This window comes from Athene cunicularia (assembly GCF_003259725.1).
Source record: "Athene cunicularia isolate RWA chromosome Z unlocalized genomic scaffold, athCun1 chrZ_part3, whole genome shotgun sequence".
In the NCBI taxonomy this organism is placed as follows: domain Eukaryota; kingdom Metazoa; phylum Chordata; class Aves; order Strigiformes; family Strigidae; genus Athene; species Athene cunicularia.
Genome location: NW_020799144.1, coordinates 11,332,190 through 11,345,922, shown reverse-complemented (window position 1 = coordinate 11,345,922; position 13,733 = coordinate 11,332,190). Strand labels below are relative to the sequence as shown.

The following is a 13,733-nucleotide window of genomic DNA, read 5'->3' as shown; positions in this document are numbered from 1 at the left end:
GAAGTCTCAGTTTTACCTTCACATTTCAAGAAAATGTCAAGTTTGATAGGGAATTCAACTCCTCCATTCTTCCTCTAAAAATACATTATTAGGTCAATTTAGTTCTGTTATTGTGTTCTGTTCCTTGATCATTTTAATCCAAAGCATCTGGCCCGAATCTGTTATATTCAGTGTTGGGTTCTGGTTCAAAAGAACTGATCACAGATGTGCTGACCCACGTGAAAGCCCCTTGAAAACTCAGATTTTATTAGGCTTTAAGTTTTCTGCCTTGCATTTCTAAAAGTCATGTGCTAAGATTATAAAATAATTCAAAAAAAAAAAAATCAAGGAATGAAAAAGAGCTTTAGAGGTAGAAAAAGAAATGACAGATTATAGAGAGAAGGAAAGTTCAGGAGGAAAAGTGTGAAAGGAGGAAAACACAGGCTCTGTTAACTGCAAAGGGAATGGGAAGGCATTTGGGGAATGGACCTCTGGCATGCTTTATTCCAATTTTTAGGAGCGCATGAGAAGTGGAGACTGCTGTTTTGTTGGAACCTGTATGGCACCTAGCACAATGGAAAATGGTATGAGATTGTGCCATTAGGTGGTATAAACAATAAAGAACAAACAGAAAATGAACGTAAATTGAGATGGAGCTTGGAGAAGGAAAGTGACTGTCTGTGGTGTCAGCTTGCGGTGGGCACAGTTGCAAAGCAGTGCAAATCCACCTCGTGGACTGGGTCTCTCTCACCATGCTCTAAGGAGCTCCTTGACAACCCTGGGTTTTCCTGCCTGCGTCCAAGAACTGTCTGAGCATGCTGCGCCATTTCGCTTTGGTGTGGTGTGAAGCCAGACTGCAAACATAAGCTGTTCTAATTACATTCTCCTATGGTTTGTTTTATTCCTGTTTTGTTTTGTTTAGGTTGACCTGCTTGTCCCTACAAAAATCACTGGCATAATTACCCAAGGAGCTAAGGATTTTGGTCACGTCCAGTTTGTGGGGTCCTACAAGCTTGCTTACAGTAATGATGGGGAGCACTGGATCGTATACCAAGATGAAAAACAAAAGAAGGATAAGGTAAAGCAAAGAGAAAAATGATATTTTGGTTACATTTACAGAGAACTACATCTGTAATAACATCAGTGCTGGACGCCTGTGGGTTATTGCAGGCTGCCTGCTTTATAGGGTTCCATATGCATAGGATCCCACAGATAAAAGTCAAGGTGAATAAAAAAGAGTCATATAACACTATGACATTCACAGTGCAGTAATATCATACCTATCAGTGCAATGCACCTGATTTAACGCTATTAAAGATGGGACATAAAACTTTACAGTTCTCCATTTATTGGAATTATTTCATCCTTTAACTCTAAAGAAGAAGGTATATAAATATCAGTTTATTTGTATATTCAAAAACAGTGTCCCAGCGCATATTTTGACAAGTATGCATGATTTTCTGTAATTTTCTGTAAAGCACATCTTTAGCGTACCTCATTACTTAGCCATTTTGGATTTTATTTTTCTTCTGGAAATTAATCACGTAGGGTTTCAAATACCCAATGGAAAGATTATTTTTATTACACTGTTAAATGACTACAAAACATAAAAAGTTTCACAACTTCCTTTGCAAATATTTAATGAGAAGTGTAGAGAAAGTACAGGTTTGCTGATTGATTTACCTGGAAACATTTAATCTTTCTGTGGTTATTTAGGATATTATTCATTATACCTTTCATTTAAACTGTGTAACACTTTTATACAGCACATACCTGAATTCATAATATCATCTGTTAAGAAAGAGATTACACCATATGCGTTGCTTAAGGGAAATGTTAAGCAATCTGACAAAATGTGAATTATTTATTAAATATCTTAGTGGGATTATGTCTGATTGAAACAAAAGATACATTAATAAAAATACAAAATACCAGATGGCTTATATGTCTGATAATGCATCTTTAAATCCAGTGGTTTTAAAATCTGTATTCAGTGATAAGTGTTCCCACTTGTAGAATAAACAAAAAATATTCAGTAAAAAATTAATACCCTTCAATGTAGGTTAATTAAATTCATTTTTTTTGAAGTAATGAGAAAGCTTTTGATATATTGAAAAGTGCTATATGAATACAGGTAGATCTATTGATGATGGGTTAGACAGCCTCATCTTTTAAATTTCACTGAGTTTAAATGATTGATCAAATATACACTCATTTATTAGGGGAAGGTGTCCTGAATTACTGGATTAAATATGTGCATAATCGTATGTGTGTGTCTGCATAGACATGTTATAAGTTTCTTATTCAAAGATGACACTGCAAAGTCCCACTCTTAAAAGCCAAATGTCAGTTCACTGTGGTTTTATCCTGAACTGAGACTTTTCCCCATCAAATTCTAAAGGATTTTAGATAGGGAAAACAAAATCAGTTGGTTTAGCCATCCAGCTGAGAAGGTCCTGACACCAATGATTATGGATGTGTCTAGTATAATTGGTTGTCAGATAAAAATTGGAAACAAACAACTCACCTTTTGTAGACGCAACATAAATGCATTCAATATAAATGACAGATAGTCACTTCACTACTTTGTACACATCCCATTTTAAATCCCTGGCATTTAAAAACAGAACCAAACGATCTGCTACGAAAGAAATGTCCTCTCCAAGCCAAACTTCTATTAGTGACATGCTGCATTCATTTTACTGAAAAAGAGAGTGTGTGTTCAAGTCCTATGTGAGAAACACATCAACAGTCACAAGCAAATCTAAAACAAAATGCACTATCACTTAACAGCACTGTTCCAGTCTACACTTGTCTATAACATTTGCCACGGCAATTAAATTCTTTTTGCTGTCATCATCAACCAGATTGTTAATAACACATATTCCATTAGGAACAATGGAAATCTCTTAGTCATTGTCTTATTAAAACATCTCATATCCCATATTAATTAACATCCTTAAGCAGAAAATAGGTGCATATTACTATGATTCTTTAACAAATCAAGAGCAATTATAAGCAGAATGTGATCAAATGCACTTAGCTGGGAATAAGATATAACTTCTGAGTTTAAATTTGTACAAAATAAAACAAGATCATTTGATACGTCTAGATGTGTCTTTGATACATAAGCGTTAATCCAAAATAACTTTACTATTTTAAATTTTTTCCATATGACAAAAGTCTAGAAAAGTCAAAAGTCTGATAACAGTCTGACATTCCAGAAATGCTGCCTGTTGGTCAGTGATCTTGGCAAAGCTTTAGAGGAGGTAGGACTGGAAAGGATCTCGAGACAGCCCCTAGACATACACCTCCTGACCTATGAAGAGATTACATTCCTCTTCTCCCATCCCCTCTGAGGTCAGCACCAAATAGGATTCAACAGTCCCCAAGTCCCTTCCCACCACCCTAGGAGTAAATGCAAACAGTTCATTGTTAGAACTAAAGCTTAATACATTCAGTCCTTCACTTCATACAGGGCTCATATCGTGCACCATTCTCCACCAGATTATTATTATTATTATTTAATATATTCACAGAAACAGCCAGTCCTGAAAATTCTATAATCTAAGCAGTCTACTCCAGTGTTTAAATATCAAAGTTAGAAAGGTTTCTTATCCCCCTCCCTGCAACACATCCACCTTCTTCTTAGAGGACACAAAACACTGACTTCATCTCTTTGGACAGTTTGTTTTGGTTGAAGCATCTTAACTATTTCTTCCCACTTTTTCTTGGGGAAAAAAAATTATCTTTGTTCCTTCAGACTTTCCTCAAAGGGTACTTTTTCTCAACCTCAGATCAGCCTTTTCTGTTCTGCTTAGACCAGCTCCTCCTGAAGTGTGGTTTGACAAACTTGTAGTGTTGTATCCTTTAGCACAGAACTACTGCCTACTCCATCATTCTCCATCTTGTATCTGTGACATTTGTTATGACTTCCTAAAGTTTGGCTTGCTGCTCATCATTATTAAATTGCACCATTGATCTTCTTTGCTTTTGTCCAATTTGTCAAGATTGCTCTGAATTTTGATCCCACCTCTCAAAATGGGAAAAGTTTGGCCACATCTGCACTTTTAACAAGAAAATCTATTTCCATCATCCATTTCATTACTGCAAATATATAAATTGTATTCAGCCAGAGGCGAAGAGCATCACCCAGTAAAACCTTCCAGTTTGACACCAAACCCTTCATCACCGCTCTAGCTAGGTCTGCGCTGATGCAGTGTGCTCTGATGGGATTTGCCCACTGGATGTGTATACCATCAGAAATTCTGCCTGCACTCTGGCCTGTGTTCAGTGGAACAAAAATATAAATGGAAAATCAAAATAGCTGAAGAAAAATCAATGCTGTGCCTCATCCATGGGGAGAGGAAGAGAAATAGTGTCATCGGTCCTGTCTGATAGTAACGTCTTTGCATGGGATCCACAATACTTTCTTTAGCTTAAGAGACAAGATTTGGCCCAAAATGCAAGAACAATGTAGAAGAAACCATGTTTTCACAGTTTCATTAAATGTTTCTTCTGTCCCCTGGAGATACATAAGTGAGAGAAAACATAGATCCTGTCAACAGCAGCAAGAATAAATTATTCATAATTTACCCTCATTCATTCTATTAATTAACTGAAGATCTTGATTTCTTCTATGAAGGGTAGAATATATAGATTTCTTATTTCCTCTGCAGGAGATTTATTCATCCTATACTTGTCCTGTGATCCTTCTACAGCCATCCAATAATTTAAAAGAAAGATGGTTCCAAAAACTCGCAGGGAAAGGAAGACAGTATAAAAGAAAAATAACTACTTTTAAAGTCCTAACATTTTACATTCTGGAAAAGCAAAGATTAAAAGAATGTCTCAGACACAGAAATTATAGAGATTTTGGTAGGCTGGTAATAATGACTTTGAAAGAATATCGTGACTTTACAAAGCATTGAAGTAAGAGTTGAGAGCTTAATCCCGTCTGGTGCTGAACATCTCACTGCTCAGCAGTTTACAGGATGAGTCCTAATGTACCAGCAGATCTCAGTGAATTCCTGAAGCTATTCACTTCTGCCTCTTCATCATTTGTGAAGTTATTTTACAAAGGAAAAAATACGGGTATCTTGTGTTCACAAGTGCACTGTGTGCAGCCTGTATCTTTGATCAATCTGCAACAAATTAGTTGTTTCAAACAGAAGAAAAAAGAAAACATTTCCTTCTTTGTACCATTTCAAAAGGAGAAGTTGTTCCATGAACAGCAGCTCCTGCAGCTCCTGTCTGGCTTCTGCTGTTTAAACGGCCAATCATATGAGTTCACATTTGTGCTAAACTTCTATGAATTCAGACAAAAAGGAACTGGGGGGGGAAAGGAAAAAAAAAAAAAAAAAAAGCATGTCTTTAAAAAATGAAGCCTTTCTCATTCATTTTAGTTTTAATGAGCTGCCTGGAAAATATGAAAACTTTTCCTGTTGTCTTCAAGAAGCAAAATAAATTACATTGCAGTCTGGCAAGTAAGAACAAAATGTATTTTAGAAAAAGGACCAGAGCTAATGGCTATCTTGTTTTTCTCAACTAGAGGTCAGTAGCTCACTATGCCTCCAAAGCTAAGGACATCCAAACCAAATTTGACCTTTTTTTTTAAAAATCACATTCCACGTGTGATTTATAAATTGCACAGCATGCTGTAGATACGGCCAGCTGCCATATCAAATGGCATTTTAGAGGCTAGTTTTTAAAATAAGTTGAGAACACCTGAAAGCAGCCTAAACAAGTCTAGCAGTGAGCAGCACTGTCATTATTTGCCATCAGCAGTGCAATTAACTGCAGGTAGGCAATGTCCAGTATGCAAATGGCCGCTGTTGGTGCACAAAATTATGAACTAGTTATAAGTTATATGCTTTGCATGTCAAGTTAATTGCCATAGCAACGGAAGACAGGAACCTGCTTATAAATGTAAAGTTAAATCATGTCAGGTTAAAAATCTTTCTGCTAGATTTGCTAATGGTTTTTCTGTATGGTTTATTATAATATGTGGTTTATATGGATAGTTTCAGCTGCTACATATAGGCAGAATTAAAGAACTTTTTCAGCTGCTACATATTGGTAGAATTAAAGAACTTTTAAAAATAATATTATTTAATTTATTCTTATTATTTAATACTATTATTTAAATTAATGTTTCTAATCTATCTGACACCTTTTCTGTTTAAATCATGAGTGACTTGAATTACTCTCACCTGTGTTGACACAGTTTGCATCAGATGAAGACGTAGCTGTGCTCATTCTAGTCTGTGCCTCCAGCACACACATCTTCTTCCCTCATACCACACTAAGAGCTGAAGGAAGACAACATGCTCATACTAACAGTGTCTACCTTGAATTTTGATATGCATTTCTGGAGGAAAGTTGATCTGCAAAATGCTTCTCTTTGCCTGGCTTTGAACCTTCTGTCATCAAGCACTTATAAACTATGTACAGTGGGGTAAATTACCATTTTAGTAGCATCAGTAGATAAAGCTGAAAAAATAACAAGTATGTTTCACAGGTTTAAAAGTTTTATCTGCCTGTATCTATTCTGAACTGGAAGGTCATGTAATATGTATTCTCATTGTTGTATCATGGAGAGGGAAAAACAGTCCTTCTCCTGGCACTGGACTCCTCTGCAAAGCTACCACTTGCATGCCAACCAACTCCTGAGTCTTTAGCCAGTCCAGGGAAAAGTACTTGGTGAAGAAGAAAGGAAGACAGTTAAGATCGAGCGTGGAAAATTCTTATCCAGAATCTCTATGTATACCAACTAAAACCAAAGAATGTCTTTTTTCTCCTCTGAATCACTACAAAAACACATGTGCACATATACATATGTTCATACATGTATGTCTATTAAAAAAAAACAAACACCTCCCCAGTCTTTTATAGTGGAAAGCATCTTCCAAGGGATGGAGTATGCCTGTAAACAGTAGCTCTGCTTCTGTTGAGAAATCAAGACATCTTTCACCGTCTTTTACCTAGTGTTGTTCACCTGTAACTCTTCATGGTGAAAGGGCTACTCCACCAAGAGCAAGTAAATGGGCTGTTCCATTCTGTGAATTCCCACTCTTGCTTAAGAGGGAGTCTTAAGTAAAGAGTGAAGTAGCAAGTATGCTTCAGTGAATAGTAATGAAGAAATAAAATGTTTCCAAAATAAAGGAATATGACTGTCAAAACCCATTCTTCATGAAGCTTCTTTTTAGATTTTAAATGAACAGTGCCCCCTTTATTTGTCTGAACACTGAGGTGTTCTGTCCTGAAGCAAGCTCCAAATAGAAGACATGTCTAGCTATTATTTTAAAATAATCTGCCTCTAATATGAGCAGGATTATCTGCTCCATGAAATAACATGTTTATTGTACTCTGCTCAGAATAAAATATATGGCTAAGGGACAGCAGGCAACGTAGTGACTTCACCATCTGAGGCTTGGCTAATAAAGTCTCAACTCTCTGACATTATCATAAATAGTAGGAACCAATACTGCTGTGGCCAACACAGACTTTTCATGTAATTTAAGTTCTACCAGACATGATCCAGAAAGATTCTCTGTGGAGAATTGGACTCCCTGAATTTTCATGCACCATGCACATCCATTGACACAGCACACAATCTTACCTGATGCAGACTCTTTTACGAGTCCTGTAGATGTGCCCTAAAACCTGGCTTCCAGCTCGATGTTTGGAGCAAAACAAACATCAGTTGTAATAAATTCCACCTTTCCTAAGCTGCTGTTCTTCAGGTATTTTTTTCTAAATTATTCTGTCATAAAACATACAATAGTTTTCTTTTTAAAGTATGAATCAACTTACATTGTCATTATTCAGATTTGCTGCTTATGTCATAAAACACTTACTTATATTGAAAAATCTCAGTGAGTTTTTGAAGGCAAAGCATCCAAATTGCTTTTTGGACATAATTATAAACAAGACTTGTTTATATTTCAGTTTGTTGGGGGTTTTTTTGTTGTTGGGTTTTGGGGTTTTTTCCAGAGAATACCAGCACATATTTTCTAGATTTTCATTCTCTTTTGCATGAACTGGTCATAAAACAAGTCATCATACCTAAAAGGACACCAGCATGCATTTTCTACTTTTTTAATAGCAGTTGTAAGAGACTAAGCTACCGAGGATCTATACATATGTGTGTGGGGTGTGTATGTGTAAACTTGCTGAAGCTGCTGAATAAATGTTTTAGCAACTTACACCTTTTAAGTATGCAGACTGACATGAATAGATATATCCACTGTAAAATTCTACAACAGGATTGTCAGAAAGCAGGAACTTCAGTCCACTTTTACCAACAGAGGCATCTTGTAATGTGGGAGCCACTGAGCTGGGGGAGGCTGAAGATCCTTCAGAGGGAGGGAGCGTCCTGTAACAGATGACTAGAGAAGAAAAAAACGCAGGGCTGTTATTCTTCCCTAGTGTACTTTCCCAGCCTCTGACTTTCTTATAGCTGTATCTTTAATAGCCCCTGCTGATTTTGCCCCTAAAAATTTATCTGATCTTGAACAGTAGTTAAAAGCTGTGCAAAATGTGCCACAGTTTAATTATGTGTTGTATGGGGAACCATGACCTTTAGGTGTCTCAGGACAAACCTGCTGTCATTCCTTGTCCCCTCGTGGCTCTGCTAAGGGGACAGTGCAATATAGCCCACTATTGATTTTCTCCATGCCACTTACGGTTTTACAGACATTTATCATATCTCCTTTCAGGCTGAAGAGACTTAGTCTGTTTAATAATTTGCAAAAGGACAAAATCTGCTGCTTGTGGCCATCTTGGTGCTTCACTCTGTATATTTGCTGTTTGAGATAAGGCAGAACCAGACAGATCTGCACCCACCCAGAACTCACAATAAAGATATGTGCTGGCTTTATGCACTGACACATTAATTTACACTACTCTTTATTCCATAAGCACTAATCACCCTGGGTTCTATTGTCATGGGCAAGTTTTTCATCTGAAAGATGACATAGAGTTATGGAGTGTAACTCCAGCATCAGCTTCTTGAATACCATTAAATCATTAGTCTTTAGAGCTGTTGTATACAGAAACAAGCTTCTCAGAAACATGAAGAGTGATCATTTATGGTATGAGGGTGCTAGCTCCTTGAGAGCCTTTAATTGCTTGGGTGGTCTGTTTAGTATTGACTGTTGGGGCATAAAGCAACAGGCAATTATAGAAAAATCACTTTTGGGTACAGAAATAGCTTTTTTGTACTGGTAAGCCAGATGTACAGTTTGTGTCTTTGTCCTCCCTTCTCTTTCCAAGTTTCTTGACTCTATTAGTGAATTTAGGGTGAATTAAAATGAAAACTGACAAAGAATATATTTTTCCCATAAGAAATTTGCCATGGGTCCACAGGAAAAACAAAACAAAACAAAACCCAGTAAATTTGCTCTTAGAATGTTATATTTCATGTAGGTCACATTTGGGGATACTGACAAAGGCTCCCTCATTTTCTGAAATTTCCCTGTATTTCTGATATTATTTCCCTAAAATCCTTTCTCAGATCTATCATGTTTAGTTAATTTCTTGAAACTGGGTCTTGAATTTTGAGGAAAGGTGAATTTCAGATTTGCATAAATTGACCTCTGAAACAGGTGAGTTTGACTTCAAGTACTAATGAAATCATATATGAGTTAGAAATACAATTTAATTCTTGTTTTCCTGGTCTAAGTAAATTAGATCATCTTACCTTCTTCAGCTACATTTGCTGCTTGGTTTGCATCACATAATTTTATTTATTTTGCATAGCTATATGTGGATATGAATACTGGGGCTGTAGATGGGTTCTTCTGGTAAGCAACATTTTTTGTTCTAAGCCTTCGTTTAAATGTTATCTCTGAAATACATCTTCCATAGGGAAAACAAAACAGAGAGTAAAAGAATTTTCCAGTAGTTCTGCAGCAAGAATTGTCTGCAGTTCTGCATCGCTTATTATCTGGCATGGAAACAAATATCAACAGATATATTGCATGCATGTGCAGGATATCAAATGAAAAAAATTTACTTTAAGCTTTCCTAGCTGCATATTGTACGTTGGGGTGTGCCACTCTTTAATTTTAATAATTTATTGGATGCTCTATTGCCACAAATGAAACTCAGATTCAGGCACATTCTTGTTACCCCAAGCTCCAGCTGATTTATGTAATCAACGCTGCGCTTGGGCTACAATCAATTTTTTCCTGTGGTAAATACATTCTTTTCCTAAGACTCACAACACTGTTGTTTCTGTGGTCAGTCTGTCTGCAATTTTATCCATCTATCTTAACTCCTAGGTGCTTTAATGTGCCCATCTCTGTGTTAGAGAGATGCCAGATGAGAAAGGGAATTTATCACTTGTGAAAGAGCATCACTTGTGGAGGATACGTTTTGTTTGAGATGCCGAATTGATAGCACTTGAGAGAAGCTTTTGAAATTCAAAGAAAATGTGCAGCACAGAGACCAAAAAGTGAAGATTTTCGTATAGTGCTTTGTAAACATGTCACAAAAGAACCAGCTTAAGGGGTAAAATAGTAGATCAGCCTCTTCTGAATTCAACGTCTGACATTTTTCCTAAGAACTTCTAGGAAACTTGTAATTCTGCACTAATTCAGTCATATATGCACTTCTTCAGGAGATATTCCTTCTCTGCATAGTGCAAATGAAACTCATTTCAAGTTGAAAAGCCATCAAATTGAGTTTTTACAAATGAAAAGTGAATTGGCTGACATTTGAAGAGAATGAACATTTCCCATAAAAACTGAAAGTAACCCAAGAGAATAATCTGATAATTTTGCCAAAAAGTGGTGCTGTGGCCTTTGAATTTAAATAGTGGCTGCCAGGGGGAAAATCCAGCATTATTTTAACACAGACAGAAGTTTGGAAATTCACTTATGTATTGGTTAACTCCTACTACTGGAGATAACATTGTACCATGCAGGATTTTTTGATTTGATCACAAACTGTTGCTCTTAATTCATATGCTGACTTCCGTCTGACAGAAGATAGTATCCTTGATAATCACTAACTTTACAAGGGTTTGTATAGTTGCATCCAAGCTGCATTCATGATACAATAAAAATTCTTCGTAACTTTAATTATTAATGTTATTTTGTTGGAAACAATAACAGGATCTCCTGGGATTAATTTGACATGATACAAATGCCAAGTAAGAAGACATTAAATTTTTTAAATGTTAATGATTTTTATGTAACTTTTAGAGCAGGGCCCTGGGTGTTGGCAGAACAGCAGATTAAGCTTTGAATCAAATGCTAAATCTGCGCCAGGATGGAGCGTGCCACACTGACACCCAGCTCCAAGGTCCCTGGCATGTTATGAAATCCCAAGGTTTTATCAAAAGTAGATGCTCTTTGCAGTGGCAGCTGGGTGCTCAGATGATAAAAATTCAGCATGCAGAGGTGCCCAGGGGCATCAGGGGTGTAACACAACTGTTCCTTAAGCCACGCAGATGTAAATCTTCTCATTACTTGCCTTTCAGGTGTTCCAGGGAAATTTTGACAATGACACGCACCGTAAGAATGTCATCGACCCTCCAATCTACGCCCGGCACATCCGCATCCTCCCGTGGTCGTGGTACGGCAGGATCACCCTGCGGTCGGAGCTGCTGGGTTGCATATTAGAGGACTGAGGTGGATCTTCTTTAGGCATCGCAGCTCTTGGTGTAGCTAAAAGTCCCTCCGTAGAAGATACTGTGCAAAGCCTGTAGGATGCTCAGTGGGTTTTTCATGAACAAGTGCTCATTTTGTGGTAGGCCGCTAACTGTCTTTCGCAAGGAGGTCTAAGCCTGCCCTTTAAACGATCCAATCCGATTTTGTCCTTGAAATCTGTTAGTGTTGTCCCTTCTGCTGTGGAATTATCTTTCTAGTTTTCCTTTGAGTTGTTCACACTAGTTGAAACGTGTTAGGGAAAAACAGCAGCATCCTTTTTACAAGAGAAGCAGAATAGCATGACAAAGCTCATTTGCAGCTTTAGAAACATTGGGCTGACGAGTTCTCCATAAATCATACTTGCAAAAAGTGATACTGCAGCTTTTAGCAATAAGTTTACTTGGGGATGACTGCATTATAGTAATTGTGCCTATCAAACACTGTCAGTATTTATGACATATATTTTGGAAGATACTCTGTGGTGCTGTAAAACACAGTACCTGTGATATTACAAGCTACCTTTCATCACATTCATCTGAACAGCAGAGTCCACAGACCCAAAGAGTTTTCCTAATTAACCCCATTTTCCTTCTCTAGCTTGCATGCTGTAGACATGACCTCCATCTTTTCTGTTTAGTATCACCACTAATGTTATTTTCCTTGAAAGAGGTGACCTGTTTGCATATGGAACAAAATCTGCTATCAGTGTATTATGAAGTTAATGATTTTGCCAAAGTTTATTAATTCTGCTTGAGATGTGCTTTTTCAAGGAGGCTGAGATGAGATGCCAGGGTATTCACCTTAAGTATTCACTTGGGTAAAGGCACACAACGCATCAGAAATCCTGAGCCCGTTCAATGACTTGCCCAGGGGCGAGCGCTCAAACCTAGACAGAGCTGCCTGCCCTATTACTTCTTTCAGAAACCTCCTTAATTTATGTGAGAAGGTAGATGTGGGGTGAAGGAATCAGGTGCTAAAAGACACAATAGGAATGACTCTTACTGCCAGGAAACCCTCTCAACAGGCTTTTCTTATGATAGCAGTCACAGCCTTCCTCCCAGACAGAAAGGCAAGAGGTGTCGTAGGGGCTCATCAAAGCTGGGCCCTTGGCACCCTCCACTCCCAACCACGTATTTTCAGACATAGGCCAGCAAGCCGCAAGGAGGCTGCTTTTTATCATGCCTCATCTACAGAAGAGCTTCATACATTCTATATTGTTTTAACAGCATGATAGCCAGCGAGGACCCCAGTCTAAAAATTTGATTTTAGGAGGAAAAGTGGACCAGCAGGGGGGGCATTCTCCCCTGTGCCTCAGTTTCCCCTGATGATGGAGATAAGGGTACCAACCTTTGTAGAGCACTCCCAAGATTCCTTGGAAAAAAGTGCTATGGCTATGTTAGAGTAGCACCTAAATCTAAAAAAATCCTGGGGCAAGGAGCGAGGGGACATTTTATCTGTTTCCTGAAATAGCAGCATTTGGGATTACTGCCACCCTTTTAATTTCATAACATGCTGATGTGAAGATAGATAGATATATAGATATATAGATATATACAGCTGCATGTTTTAGCAAATGTCACTGAACTTATTTTTTGTCACTGTTACATTCTCATCAAAACACTGAAGTACTAACCTGGGCACTGCTTCCCAGGCAAACAGCTAGTTAGCCCACAGTCTGCAAAGGGCAAAGTTTACTTTGGAAACAAAATGGTTTGGATTTCAAAACCCTGCATTTAATCACACATTCTCCACCACAGACAAAATGTATTATCCATTGAACTGTGAAAGACTCTAGAATAGCAGCCAGGAATTTTACATACAAGAATTGGGGATATATTGGTGGCGGTTTTCTGATAGTGTCACTTAAACTGTCACATTTTAACAAACAGAACACCCTGCCTCTATAAAATGACTTAATCCTTAAACTGTATTTATACAAGTATTTATTTTATAAGGCTTAGACATTTAAAGACTTCTAAAGAAAAGTCTTGTAAAGGTAAAAGTATGTGTAAGAAATGTTGAGGTCCTGTGCAACACTGCTAAGTTTGTTCTTTATTTTTTACTTTGTGCTGCATAAAAAAAAAAAAAAAAAAAAAA

General features: G+C 37.4%; 1 protein-coding gene across 2 annotated transcripts in view; it reads left to right on the top strand.

Annotated features, from left to right (window-relative positions):
* The window catches only part of EDIL3 (EGF like repeats and discoidin domains 3), a 202,650-nt gene extending 188,933 nt beyond the window's left edge, over positions 1-13,717 (top strand). For both annotated transcript variants that reach the window (XM_026866612.1, XM_026866611.1), the window contains 2 exons: positions 902-1,057; positions 11,468-13,717. In XM_026866612.1, the coding sequence (XP_026722413.1) occupies positions 902-1,057; positions 11,468-11,617 (306 nt within the window). In that variant the 3' untranslated portion in view covers positions 11,618-13,717. The remainder of the gene's footprint in view (positions 1-901; positions 1,058-11,467) is intronic.
* Positions 13,718-13,733: the final 16 nt, after the last annotated feature.